Source organism: Sceloporus occidentalis, unplaced genomic scaffold (assembly GCF_023333645.1).
Source record: "Sceloporus occidentalis isolate IW3139 unplaced genomic scaffold, rSceOcc1.0.p SCAF_17, whole genome shotgun sequence".
NCBI lineage: Eukaryota > Metazoa > Chordata > Lepidosauria > Squamata > Phrynosomatidae > Sceloporus > Sceloporus occidentalis.
This window is the reverse complement of record NW_028316997.1, coordinates 14,632,354-14,647,535: the sequence shown is the minus strand read 5'-3', so window position 1 is coordinate 14,647,535 and position 15,182 is coordinate 14,632,354. Positions and strand designations below refer to the sequence as shown.

The 15,182-nt window shown below is 40.2% G+C and overlaps 1 protein-coding gene across 1 annotated transcript in view; it reads left to right on the top strand.

The window, feature by feature from the left end:
• Positions 1 to 457: 457 nt before the first annotated feature.
• The window catches only part of LOC149302873 (proton myo-inositol cotransporter-like), a 49,401-nt gene continuing 34,676 nt past the window's right edge, over positions 458 to 15,182 (top strand). The window contains exons 1-2 of the mRNA XM_089482131.1: positions 458 to 1,016; positions 11,555 to 11,714. Coding sequence (XP_089338257.1) covers positions 458 to 1,016; positions 11,555 to 11,714 — 719 coding nt within the window. The remainder of the gene's footprint in view (positions 1,017 to 11,554; positions 11,715 to 15,182) is intronic.

Here is a 15,182-nt window from a genome sequence, read left to right as displayed (position 1 = left end):
ACGTCAGACAATCAGATGCTGCGCCTCACGTGACACACCAAGTCACGCCCCGCCCTTTCCAGCTTGTCAACTCTTCAGCACCCAGTGCCAGCATTCAGTCTCTCGCTGCCCGCCCATCGCTTGTGTTATTGGGCGCACAGCCGGGCACGAACGGTTCTCAACTGTTGGGAGTATCGTACAAACATGTTCAAAGTCATCTGAAAGTAGCGGAACGCGCTTGTGACCGGCACATACCCACTGACTGCAGCGGGAGAAGAGAGAAGTCAGGGCGGGGGCCACACTGAATTACATAGGGTCTGCTCACCCGCTGCGGGGGCTTCACCCTGAATAGAGCGGCCTCGCGGGCTTGCACTTTGGGTTTGAATTTGAGGCGCTCTCGCTCCAGGCCGCCCTGACTTGCGCTCTCCCTGATTTCAAGGGACCCGAGCGCAAAGCAACCCTTCTCCCCTTTCTACCTATGTCCCGCAAAGCGAGCGATAATGTGGAGTACACCCTGCGGAGCTTGAGCAACCTAATGGGGGAGAAGAAGAGGAGGAAGCAGGATGAGGGAGCCGGGGAGAGGAGCCTGATTGCCCCAGCCGACTCTTGCACCAGCATTAACAGCCAAGGGATGCCCGTGGGAGCCGGTCCTACCGCGGCTGGCGGGGACTTGGAGCGGGCGGCCCGCAAGCAGTTCCAACAGGATGTCACCCCGGCTTTTGTGTACGTGGTGTCCGTGTTTTCGGCCCTAGGAGGCTTTCTGTTCGGCTATGACACGGGAGTGGTGTCCGGAGCCATGCTGCTGCTCAAGAAGGAGATGAACCTGTCGGCTCTATGGCAGGAGCTGCTGGTCTCCAGCACGGTGGGGGCGGCGGCGCTGTCCGCCTTCGCCGGCGGGGGGCTCAATGGACTCTTCGGGCGCAGACCGTGCATCCTGCTGGCCAGCCTGCTCTTCTCGGTGGGAGCTGTCGTGCTTGCCGCTGCCCGGGACAAGGAGACGTTGCTCGGGGGACGCGTGGTGGTGGGACTCGGCATCGGTAAGTGATGCTCTGGGCAGCATAGGCAGGCTCGGTATCCGTGTTATGTAAATGGAGGGACATTAGAGAATGCACACAGACCGGGGATACGTGTGTCCGGGACCCGCCTGTACACCGCGTACCGTGCCTTACTCCTAGCTGCTTCAAACTTTGTATTGGGATTGGAGTCGTTGGGTAGCCTGATTCACAGAATCCCATTTTATCATCCTGCAAGGAGTCCTCGAGATGATCTATTCACAGAGATGCTCATTTTACTCCTCGCATGCTAGTTATCTCTTTATGGACCCTGTGGTTAGAGTTCCAGCGTGATGTCATACAACTCACCAGGATGTGACTGTAGCAGAGAATCCTGACGTTGAACATTAAGGTGCCTTCATTTGACATGTCATCAGACAGATAACACATGCACATCATATCATGGACAATGACTGGGATGGGCTGTGACTGATGGATGTCTTGGTATTTATTAATTATGCATCCGTGCTCTTTATTCTACATCTGCAGAGCTTTACACACACACACACATCAGTACGTGTATCTCACACTATAAGGATGACCTCAAAGTTCTTTTTCATCTAAACTTTTTATTTGATGGGTAGGAGTCATTTTTTCTTAAAGGACCTGTTGCTGCATACAGTATATCTTTGTGTTGAGCACCATAATGGTCTATTGTATTCAGGGTGGTGGTTAGTTAATAGCTATACAGAAAAATAGGTAAAAATAAACTTGTTAATTTTTAATTTATTATATATTGGAAAATGCAGCTGTTTTAAATTGGGTTTTATGTACATTCAAATGAAGCCTCCCTATTCACTTATAAACTCAATATTAAAAAGACGGGCAGCGTATTTACCACAACTGTTTTGAATTTTTAGAGATGCCTTTGTTTTATCATCGCATCTTTAAAATGGCAATTTAGTTTACAGTTTAGAAAAGAACATTACACAATATTTCCCTCTACTTAAAATGTAGATCCTGTAATGACGATAAAGAGAAATTAAGTGTCCTGGGCACATTGCGTGAAATGCATGAGCAAGTCACACACTTTAAATAAAAAGCATCCATCCTCTGTGTTTGCATAATGTAGCACATGTTACCGTGGGGTAGGGTGTTTATCTTGAAGGAAGGTACTGTTCTTGATAAGGGATTGAGTGATTCCGAGCGTATTCCATGTATAAATCGTTTTTAATGACATTTTTCATAGATAGCCATAGATTGCCATATGCCATCTAGAATTGTATCATGGCTGCTTTTTGTTTTCCTGGCTGCCCTGTAAATACATAACTGTCACATCTGTTATTTTATATGTAGCTTCAACGTATTACATGATAACAAAAGTTTTATAGAGTGTTGCATAAGTATGGTGGAATTAGGCAAGAAATATCTGATGGTATGTCCACAATAGTAGGTGAGAATACATTAATAGAATAAATCTAACCCTACACCGCCTCTGCAAAGGCTTGTTAACAAAGATGAATTCTAATGTGTACATTTTCGAGCAGGGCTGATTAATGCATGTCCACCCTGCTGTGCAAATACCATAATACTCTGCTTCCTAATACATCATTCAAAGGCTCTGACGTACATGACATCAACATACATCAACTAACATAGATCTACATAGAATTTAGTAGTCTTGATAGATACCAACATTTTGGAGCCCTGGCCATGTGCAATTTCTCAATCCTTCTTGAAGCTTCCTTGATAAACCTTCTTTATTAGATTGATACTACAGCTTCTTTGTACCTGTCACTGTCAAGCTAGTTAAAGGTAGAACACCACACCTCCCTAAAACAGGTCATGTCAGATTCTAAATATGTCCATCGCCCTTTAATAATTATCAGTCTGTAGCATGTTGACTGATAAAGCAACTCCTAATATAACTTGTCAACTAGCCATTGAGGAGTTTATCGCTCTATGTCTGTTTAAAGGATATACTTGGAACTCATTGGCTGCTACCATAGAAGATACCAAACAATACCGTTTACATCAGCTTTGATAAAAGGGACTCGGAGGAAAGCTGAAATCAATTAATTCTATGCAGAATACAAATTTAAAGTTCTGGGTAATTTAGGAATGTTGAATGATTATAGTAAAATAAATAAAAAAGGAGCAAGGGACATCTTCGGATACTTTCTACCATACCACCCAGCACCACTTTGTTTTTTAAGCGCTTTTTGTTTATATCTGAAAGCACTACCTTTTTGTTATGCATTGATTCCCTGAGAGTAAGGGCAGCCTGTTATTGTATGAAAACCTAAGGTATGATCCAACAATTACTTAGCTGTTTTTACTGCCCAAACAGCAACAAAGGAAAAAGATGTAGGATGAGAAAAGAATAGGACTTGGTATAACTCTCTAACTATATTATGGAGAAGTTTCCCATTTGTCTGTCTACATACTCCAAAATATGTTTTTCAATACCAACTGATCTTAGAAATTCTGTTATAGGATGGCTTTCCAGGAAAGTGAAATAAGTACCAAGGCAGCAGATTTCCTTCAAAATACCAGTTAACACTCTAAAGCAAAACTTGCAGGAACATTGCACATAGTGCTACAAGGGCAAACGGACAGAAAAATCCCAGCTGTCCTGATTTGTCTTCTGTGTCCTGTCTCTAACCACAGAGCTGCAAGACGCAATAATTACTTTCAAATGTGTCTTTTTTTTTTTTTAAGTTGCTATGTGTAACTTTCGGAAAATGACTACAAAGCTAGCAAAATTCCCAAATGCTCTGCTCTAGTTAGTTGACTGGAACTACTAACAAAACTATACGTATTGTGCATTCTTCGCAATTTGAGAAATAGCCAAGTATAATAATTAAGTAAAAAGAAGTAGTGGCAGCCAATGTTCTGCTAGAATACATGCGATTGACTACTGCTTCCCATTGCTTTCAGTGATGGGTTATTTTCTTTTAGTTATTTCTGGTACTTTTTCAACAAATGTAGGTTAGTGGGTGATGTCAATATAAAGTCTGTGTTTGAAACAGTATGGGTAATTTTTGCCAAAATAGTTTAACATCTTGTTTGTATGTACATATTATAAATACTTAACTGCAATATTTGTTTCAAGAAGTATTAATTTGAATAACTGCTTGCTTTGGCTCAAATGATTAGCGTCCATAAATATTTTTTTTTATTTTAGTATTTTAAAATAATAGACTTTGCAGGTCTATTTTGCTAATGTGAACTTGTATTATTTGAATACTCATCCAGTGCTATGTGGCTAAAAATTGACTCAGATAAAATTAAAAGCTAGATTTATTTAGCTAAAGTGGACAGTCTTAAGTTACAAGCTCAGAAAAATTTTGAAGACTTACATTTTGGCTACCATGATGGACATTTTCTTTTTGTTTTTTTTTCTTGCTGCCAAATACATTTTATAAATATGTATTTTTTCTCATGACAAACCTGACAAACTTGTTTAGCAGCTAATGTTTGTAGTAGGCATTGAATTAATGATGTTTATTTAGAAAGTGTTATTTCCATCTATCATTTAACAACGTATCATTCCTATGGGTGTACTATTAGCGTTACAAAAAGGTGTCAAGATGACCTTTTGGGTGTAATAGTAAGACCTGTTTTCTTTTTCTTCAATGGTGGAGAGATCTTCCTGCTGAAAACCGATTGGCCTATGTCAGCAGGAGGTATCATGGCCTGCTCCATGATTACTGTTCAGGAGCAAGCAGAGCGCCGGTCTACCTGTTATTGTTTGAATATCCAATTACTCAATAATGCATTGTCTTCACAGCTGACACTTGCTGGAAGGATTGAAGGGTGTGGGTAAAGGCTCAAGAAATAACCCAAGTGCATAAGTATTTGCTGTTTGGAAATGTTTAGCAGCCCACCAATTCAAGATACCCTCACAAAGATAGCCAAATATTTTCTGCTCTTGTATGCGACTGTTTCACCACCAGTCTCTGCCAAAATTACACATAATACTACTTTTTCTGTGGAGGGTGTCCCTAATTCCCCTACCTGTTGTGGTCCTTACAGTTGGGGGATGAAGGGCTGATGAATGCTCCTTCTCTAGTCTCCAGAGCAGCTCTATTTCTGCTGAGGGAACCTTGGTCTGGGAACACTCCATGCCTGGCCCTGGATAGGATAAAGTTGCTTATTTCCTTCACTATGGGTAGGATTGATTGGGCTCACCTATGACCTGCCTCTTTTCAGAGTATTCTCAGCTGTGTTTTTTTTTTGGGGGGGGGGTTTGTGCTCTTTTATTCTCATTCAAGTAGGAGTACTTTTTAGATACTCGTGGTTATATGTTGAATGACATGATTGGTTTTTTTTTTTTTTATAACAAAACTGAGCTTGATGGTAAGTGATATAATCAAGTTTAGTTTTACCTAACAAACATACTCTATGGGTCTGATTTCAAGACTGATTCAAGTGAAACTTATTGTCATCAACAAGTTCATTGTTTGCATCTAGAATTGCTGCTATATCAATATTAGTCAATTTGTACAGCTTGAAATAAATGCCAAATGAACCTCAAAATATATTACGTGTGAAGTATTGATAGGGCTGTATCCTGTTTCCTTCAGGATGTCAGCCCCTTAGCTTTTGTCTACAAAAACAAAGCACTCTTTTTCTCAGTTTAAGACTGTACAATCCTCCTTTAAAGGTGTGCTCCTTTTTTTCCAGAGCTAAAGACCTGACAGCGTCTTGATTTCCTCTCCTGGATGAGGCAAGAATTCCTAATGACTCTGGCCCCTAGGGAAGTGAAACCATTAGTGTCTAAAGTTACTATACCTTTTTGAGGAACTATCATATTTTTACAAGCACATGTATTGTAACTTAGAAAGTTCCCAAAAAAGAGCTTCTGAATCTGCTACTATTCGCCTTAAACCTGCTATTGCCTCAGCATTTGAGACAAGGGCCATTAAATCCTGGCTACATCAGTTAGAAGGGTATATTCCTGCTGATTGTAGCCATCAAATCTGCTATTACGGTATTTTTGTGAAAAACCTATTGAGAATGTAAGCTGGCCCTAACTGCCCTAACTGTTTCTGCCATATGCACACTATGGCTTAGGCAATGGTCTGTGGATTGCGCCTTGTGTGCCATGTCTTTCACTGACGGCTTGCTTTATGGCACTAAACTGGAGTCATTTCTAGAATAGGCTGCTAGAGACATTCTGGCTTTCAGATGAAGGGACTCATAGCTTTGCTCTAGAGGAAGTGGAATAGAATCTGACAAATCAACCTGCTATCTCTAATGCCTGGAGGTAACTCGTGGGAGGCCATCTTCTCTGCTTCCTTTTTATGGGAGCTGTCACGAGTGTCGGCTATAAGGGCCTGGCTAAGACAGTGGGGTGAGTGTGGGAGTGAAAGGGTTAGTAACACCAGATCTCTATTACTATTCCCAGCAACCACCAAACTAACCCCTGAAATCCTTCCTACACTATCACCGAAGTACTACAATTCACTGTTACCACCTAGACTTTTATATACTTATGTTTCCCAAACGCAATATAATGATAGTACAAAAAAAAAAATCACTTTAATAATCAGAGCTATATGATAACTGTCAGAGCAGTGAGGTTATGTTGCGGGACAAAGACCAGAGCCGATTAATTGAACAGGAAAAAATGACATACAGAAAATAAAGGTTACAAATCAGCAAGACAATTATAAAATGAAATGGGAGATATATCACAAGATATATCAGTCCTTGTGGAGGATTCAGATGGTAAAGATCTCCATGAAATCTCTCTCCCATTATCCAAAGCCTATATTATATAGATACCAGAGTTGTTTCCAAATGGTCGGATAATCTGTGTGCTGCATGGCGTGACAATATATGGCCCGCTCAATCAGTCCTGCCAGGGTTTTTGCCAGATATAATGTCCCATGACCTATCTTTCATTGACAAAAATGTTGGAATCCCACTGAAGTTCAAATGGTCCCTGACATGGTTTTTGGTTCCATAACATTCTCTATTTGGGGCATCCTTTACATATCCCCTCCTGTAGTGTTACTACAGATGCATGCTGTTTTGGTTGGGCTGTCTATATGAAATCAGAAACCTTGCAGACACCCTGGTCTTTAAAATAATACAGTTTTTATTCAATCTACATGTAACTTGTGGTAGTTTTGGCCTAACGCATTGGGAAATCGTGTCTGTGGCAAAGTTGTCGGCAGTCAGATAGTTGTATGACGGTGCCATACATCAACAAGCAAGGATGTACTCAGAACAGAAATTTGGATTCTGTCTCATCAGAATTATTCTTGGGTTAAATTTAGCGAGTATTTCTGCAGCAACATCATGTAATTTCTCCAGGATCTTCAATGGACTTTGAACAAGGAGGTTTTGCGTATCAAAGTTATTTCCTATCACAAAAAGTCAAGACAGATGTTTTTAGACGCTATATTTCAGCCAGTGGAATTTTCCCCTGGCGTATGTGTTCCATGCGCTTGCCTTCATCTCCAGGGTGATCAAAAGCATCAAAATGGGCATAGCCTCAGTAATCCCAATTGTGCCAGTCTGGCTAAGAAGAGTGTAGTGTTTGGAACTCATCAGATTCTCCTTCAGGCAAGCCTTCTTACTTAAGGTATGACTTTTGGCACCAAGGTCCAATGTTCTATCCGCAACTGGGATTGAGAGTAGGCTGCTTTTACATAAGGTGCTTTTCCATGAGTAGTGGCTACATTGCTGAATAGTAGGAGAATAACTATTTTAGAACACAATTTGGATTTGGAAGATCTCTTACTCCTGGTGCTTCTTTTTTTTATTTTTATTTTTTTTAATCAGAACATTAATCTCTCTGCTTCACCTTTAGGTTATTCTGGATTTTCTACAAGGAAGATTTGACATGAGACCGGTCATGCTGAAAGTATATACATCTGCTTAATTCGTGGACTTTTATCTGGGTCAAACATCATTTTTTTAATTATTAATATTAGACATTGCCCTTTATAACCCGACATCTTCTCCATTTGATTTTGTTTTGTGTGAAACTGTTTGTTTCCAGCCTATTTCTCGTAGGACACACAGATACTGGGTCCATTCTCTGCATTGTAACTGTGGGAAAAAAAGCCATAAAAAACGCCAAGGCAAAAAACCCACATGGCTTTTTCATGGCGTTTTTTCTCTCCCATAGACTTCTATTGGAGAAAAACGCCAAGATTTCCTTGCAAAAAACGAGTGTCAACATGCTGCGATTTAGAAAAACTGCCACAGAGCCCAAAAAAGCAGAAAACCGCCAGAGGACTGAAGAAACGCCAAACAGTGGATATGGCATTGTTTGATTTCCTGTTAAAGACCAGCTAACATCTGGCCGCAGCGTTTTTTCACTAATAAAACGCCGTGTGGCTGAATTGGCGGTCCTGTTTTTCCGTGACGTGCCCTGACCGGCAATTGTCATCAAGTGGTTAAAAGAGAGACACAGTTAAGAGCATATGATGGCTACAGTGTCTCTTTTAAAAGTGTTATGTAGGGTCATGTAATACTTTTTAATAGTAACTAAGTATATCTGTATTTGTGAAATCCTGAGTTGAGCTAAACCCAAAAAACGATGAAAAAGGTGTAACGTATAAACTCAAGGGTTTTTTCAGCGCAAATACTCAGAGGTCTGACTATAAGACTAAGCTCCAGATCCCCCGTAGCACTGCAGAGGACCTGGATCCTCCCCTCTGGCAGCCGGTGAACATCTGTGTGATGCACATCAGGCCCGGACTGGCCATCGGGCACACCAGGCATTTTCCCGGTGGGCCGGGCGGCCCAGGGCCGGATTGACATAGGGGCTGATGGAGCTGTAGCTCCAGGCACCTACCTTAAAATAGGCTCAGTCAGCACCTGCCCCTTATGCCCGTGTCTATCATGAATGTTTAAGTGATTTGGGGAAATGCACATGAAGGGTGGGCTTTAAAAATAAATAAATAAATAAAAATGGGCTGCTCAGTCTTAAATGCCCGGGCCTATTTTTTGTCCCAGTCAGGGCCTGATGCACATGAACAACTTCTGCTCCTGCCCGGCACTTCTGGCGGCGTGACATGACCTTCTGGTGCTCCGTCAAAGAAGCCCCAGAGGAAAAGCCAGGCAGCAGCAGAGGTTGTCTACGCTCATCGCGCAGACATCCACCGGCTGCCCCCACTAGACACTAGGAAGTGTGGAGCACGGGGGGCAGGTTGGCAAATAAAAGGAAATAAAAACAAGAAATGAATTTTCCTCAATCATAGTTTATTAAATCTGAAAAACTTTACATGTGAATAAATATTTACTAGTAAAACTTTTTTTCCGATAGAGTAGTCTTATATTCAGAGAAGCTGAAAATGTGTATAATTTTTGTTTTTTCTATCATCGAGAGAGAGCATCAATAGATTCAGTAGTAGGTGTGTGTACATTCAATATTTGATTTTTCAAAATAGCATTACAAAAATAGCTGTAATAATCTGAAACCAAAATAACACAACAGTTTATTTTATGAACTGTAATGGTAAAATACACAGCTTTTAATGCAAGTGGATAATGATTATCCAGCTGCATGGATGGCTGTTATATACTGCATTGGCTCGAATATAGGCCGCATTCGATTATAGGCCGCACCCTAAAAGTTTGGTGCTATTTTAAATAAAAATTTTATTTTTAAAGAAAAAATACACAGTGGAATGGTAAAACGGTATTTTTACCTAATGAACAGTAATACATGTATTTTAACATTTTTGGTATCTTCAATACAGTTAGTCAGCATATGTTATATATAAACAGAAATTTGGAAAACCAATAGCCATTTTAAGGTCCCCCCCTTAATTCATTATGCACCTTACTTCTAGATATTCCCCCCTCCCCCCTGCAGATGTCACCCAAATATGCTTTATGCCCCCTTGAAGTGCCCCCCCCTCCCAGACTTACCAATGCACCCCCCAGTCTCCCTGGTGTCTAGTGGGTCCGGCCAGTGAACATCTGCACGATGCGCTTAGACAGCCTCAGCTGCCGGGGCTTCTATGTTGGAGCACTGGTGTGACATAACCATCTGGTGCTCCACGGCAGAAGTGCCAGCAGCGGAGGTTGTCTACGCGCATCATGCAGACCTCCACAGGCTGCTGGAGAGTAGGATCCAGGTCCCATGCAGCTCTGCGGGGGTTCTGGATTCTAACCCTGCTGCTTGCCCGCACGGACCTGCATGCCCCGGGCGTTGGGCAATACAAATTTTGCTAAACCCCAATTATAGGCCGCACCCCCACTTTAAAGTATGGTATATTCTGGTAAAAATGCATAAAATTCATCTGGATTTTTTTTTTTTATTTCCTTTCTACTTTCCTTTTAGAGTGTAAAGTTTCTATCAATGGAAAATTGGTGTTAATTTGATAAACATTAGATATTGCCCCTTACTTTGAACACACATATTCTACACCTATGCCAGTCCCATGATACCTTTTTGTTTGTACTACTTTCTGTTCATTTCTTTTAGTTGACCCCCTTTATGGCTTAAACATTTTTCAAGGCAACGCCTAGATTTGGATCAATATTGGTTTTAGGTGACATTCTCCTTTCCACTTAGCAGTCTTCTGTCTTCAGACATGTGTGAAACACTTCAGACTTGGTATCTATGTATTCACATGTGCTCTGACATGGCTTGATTTTCTATAAGGCAGTCTAGATATAATCCCAAGATGCTATGCGAGGGGGGGGGGGAAGGATTTCCCTCCTTTTGGTGATCATTTTCAAGCATTAAGCACCAATTTTATTATATTTCCTGTACGTGCCCACGTAAATTGTTGGATGTGTTTTGTTTTTCTACTTTATGATCGGAGTTAAGAAAAAAAAAATGGTGTGTTTGTGCCTAGCTGCCCCGGCAATTCGCTGTGTATTTTATAATTTCAGGTCCATGTTTGTGCGATTATTAACCAGATACAGTGCTCGCATGATCAATTCCAGATAATACTGCTTAGAATATTAGTTAATTCTTGTTCACTGTAGTTAGATTCTATAAAGGTGCAGTAAATACTGAACCATTGTTCCTAGGGGAAACAGGTTCATGCAAGCCTTTGGTCTCAACATTTTCGCCAGCTGATCAATGCATAACATTGTTTTATGTGTGTTTCTGCTTAGTTATACAACATACACATAACTTCTTTGCCGTATACACATACTGTACAGTACTCACATTAAATACATACTAACATACTTACACACACACTCATACTAACACACCCTAAAACAGACACACATATTGTATGTCAAATATAATTGTGTGTGTGTATATACAATATATATAGTAGAGGTTGTAGCTGTATTAGTTCAGTGGTGTCAGTATCAAATAACAGATGGAATAAGTATCTTGTGATAATACCTTTTTTATTGGACAAACAGAATTTTGGAATGACAAGCTTTTGGGAGCTCTGAGACTTTAGAAAGGGAGAAGAGCTCCCAAAAGCTTGTCATTCCAAAATTCTGTTAGTCCAATAAAAAAGGTATTATCACAAGATACTTATTCCATCTGTTATTTGATATATTATACAACACATACATGTAGTAATGTCAACTCTGTGTCTGAAACTCTGTTGATAGACTAATTTTTTCCCCCTTTTATCTAGGCATTGCTTCTATGACCGTGCCAGTGTATATTGCAGAAGCTGCTCCGCCACATTTAAGAGGAAGACTGGTTACAATTAACACATTATTCATAACAGGAGGGCAGTTCTTTGCAGCAGTTGTGGATGGTGCTTTCAGTTATCTTCGAAAGGATGGATGGAGGTAATTCTGTAAAACTTTATACCAGGTTAATAAATCTCTGTAAGAGGAGGGCCAACAAAACATATTAAAGAGAGTTCTCACAACCATGTGAGAGACTGATAGTCGTACAGAAAATGATTACTTCAAGTTATGTATATATGTCTATGTATGATCATCATTTCTCGTGTTGTGTAATTCATTTAATTACATACTATTTATAGGAATAAAGATAACCATCACAATTCATATAATACTGGAGGTATCATTCAAAACTGTACAGAAGGCAACTGTACAGAACATCACTTGTGTTTTGAGATATCAACGTAAGGTATGAACTTTGCAAAAAGTTAAAGAATGATAATTTACTAATTTAATTGTACCAATACTGGATTTGGGGAGGTCTACGTCTCTTAGAGAGAAGTGTAAGAATACTCATTAAGGTAGAATAATGCAAAAAAAAACTCTGAAAGTGTAAGGCATTTGCTTGGACATTCACTTCTAGAAGTAGGATGAGGTGGCCAGATTTACTGCCTAGCTTTGTGCTAATGGATGAAAGAGAACTTGAGCCCAGCCAGAGCTGACAGAAATCACAATCTAAGCATCTCTGGGCAGATTGTCCTTCTGGGTCTATCTTTGTCTAGCATTAGAGAATGGTGCTGTGTAAAGCAGGGCTCGACTAACCACGTGCGCCAGTTTGCCATGGTGAGAAGAAATCCCTTCCTGGTGCCAAGGGTTTTGCAGAACATGCTCAGGCAGTAGGGATAGTCAAGTCCCGACTGCTGGGTGTGTGGTTGTTCGTGTGTGTACTGTTGGATTAATCTACTTTTATTAATGAACATTTAATTTATTTTTCTCAAATTTAATGTGATTAGCAATGTAATATGTGTCCATTGTTACCCTGATTTATCAATACTTTAATGTATTAATATATTTGCTTATTAAATGGCTGGTTTAATTGTATAACTGTTTAGGATTACTATATATTGCCTAATATTTAATGTATCGATCGATACTTTATCAAAAAACTTTGTTCTGTTTATTACATATGTTTTGTTGAGATCTTTATTAATAATCTTTGTAATGGGACATATTGTATCAAATATTTATATATTCGTTTAACCTCTAAAGGACAGAGCTGTTTTTTTTTGTTTTTTTTTACCCTTAGTGACAATGGCTGTTTTAACATTTTTGCTGTGTTTTGTTTAGCTGTAAAAATATAGGGCAGTAATTACAGGTAGCATATTGCTTTTTTCTTTCTTTCCTTCAAATGCCAGGACACACAGTGACGGTTCCGGAGAGGCTCTCCGCATCGGTCAACGTGCGTCCTGGGGTGGGTTTTTCTGTGTCACTGAATGCCTCAATGTAGCTCCAGGAAGCAATAAGACTTGGGCCCTTTCGGGTTGCTGAATGCCTTGATATCAAAGCATTACGGCTACACCATGTTTAAACCCGTTTAATCACATGAAGTGCCAGGCACGTCAATTGTTGTTAAAGGGACATATTGAGGGTGGAGCATCACCTGAGAAGGGCAATATGACTGGAAATGTAACTATATCAAGGGATTAACCCCTAAAGGACTTTTTACCTCTATAAAGCCAGAGCAATATTTTTGGCCTTTTTTTCCATACTTATTTCCCTCTTTCTCATTTAGTGAACCCACACAAATAAGTTTTTCAGGATAAGAGGGACCTTTTTAAAACCATATTTTCATATGTAAGAGGTTTTTTTTATTGAAAAATGCGTAAAAAAAAATTTGCATATGCTCTGTTTTACAGTTATGTAAATTATCCATAACTAGCATAAATAGGAAAAATCCTAAAAATATAATTTTAATTCTTCTGTTCTTTTCTATTTTTATCTGTTTTAACTAGTGCCTAACCCTAAACGAAACCTTATCTAACAAATCCCCCACTAACCTCCTTCACACTAACAGTGATTTAAAATGAATGCACAAAATGGCTGCTGCTATTTATCGTAATGCCCACACCACTAACAAAAATGGCCGCCACACATGTATGGGACGCGCATCTTCGGTCAGCTGCGACTGATGTGTTCAATATGGATGCGCCCAGCATGCAATATTGGGGGTGTGGGTATTTCCCATATCCTTGCATTAGTTTTAAATCGCTTATGTTGGTGTCTTTTCTCCACAGTTGTTCTTTAACTGTGACATGTGTATTAAAATATAGTATTAATAAAGCTAGGACTGTACTTTATTATTAAATACTGTAGTTTTCCATGGCTTTGCACCTCTGTCATGGTGTAACATCCTGTTTATTTAAGTTGGTTATGAATATGGATTACTGCCTACCCATGCATAGATTCTGTGTGACTCAGTATTCTGTTGGTTTTTGTACTTTGGTTCAAATACGTGTATTTATTGAATTTACATTTTTTTTAAGCAGCAGTTGAAAACATAATATCATTGAAGCCAGAAGAAATATTTTTGTTATATTTAGAAGTATCCTTGGTAAAGGACAGTACTACACGCTTACATTTTACAGTACACTACAACTTTTAGTAATGGTCAAAGCACTTAACAGATTGGTGCCCCCGAACACCATTCTTTAAGTCCTTTTACATATCTCCCAACAGTTGAAATTGTGAAAGAGGGACACTTTTTTATTTTTTTATCTTGCGGAACAGAGTCGCTCGTACAGACTTTTAAAATCCCAATGCTGCAACTTACCCGGCAGATCCCACTGGCCTCCCTGTTCTATCAGTTAATAAATGATAGAACAGGGAGACCAGTGGGATCTGCCGGACAAGTTACGGCACCAGGAGTTTAACAGTCTGTACGAGCGTCCCTATTGGTCGCCAGCAGGGGTCTCGTCTGCCATTAACCATTGGCAGACGAGCCCCCTGCTGACGACCAATAGAGTTCCTCATACGGACATTTAAACTCCTGGCGCCAGAGCTGCTTTAACCCCGTATTAACCCCTTAACCGGCAAAAACGAAGAAAAACTGAACACGAAGAATGTCCACGAATATTCGCCTGAAGAGAAGACAGGACCAGGTGAATATTCGCGGAATTCGGGGGGGGAAAAAAATCTACGAAGACGAACACGAAGAGCCCCCTGGTGCCCAAGTCTACTAACAATGTAATGCAAAGCCTTTCAGAACAAATGGCTAATACAGTAAGGGGATTTAAACATGCATGTGAAATGCATAAGGCTATCCTGAATCTAAGACAAGACTAAGGACTGATTAAGGTTTGAGAAGAGGGTGCACTAGATTGGTGAAATGATTCTTATCTGCAATCAAATTATGTGTTTTGTTTTAGTAGGCAGAGGACGATTTTGTCATGAGATCTGGTAACGAGGACACTTGGTGTACTCTCTCTGTCAGTGCTGCTGTTTATTTTCTTTGTGACTTTGCTATTAAAGCAGCTTGCATGTTAACCAGGACCTCAGTACCTCATGATGGTAGCGTGTATTACTATTTGGCTGAGAAGAGCTCTAAGAGTTTTATCTGTAGGATTTTTTTTC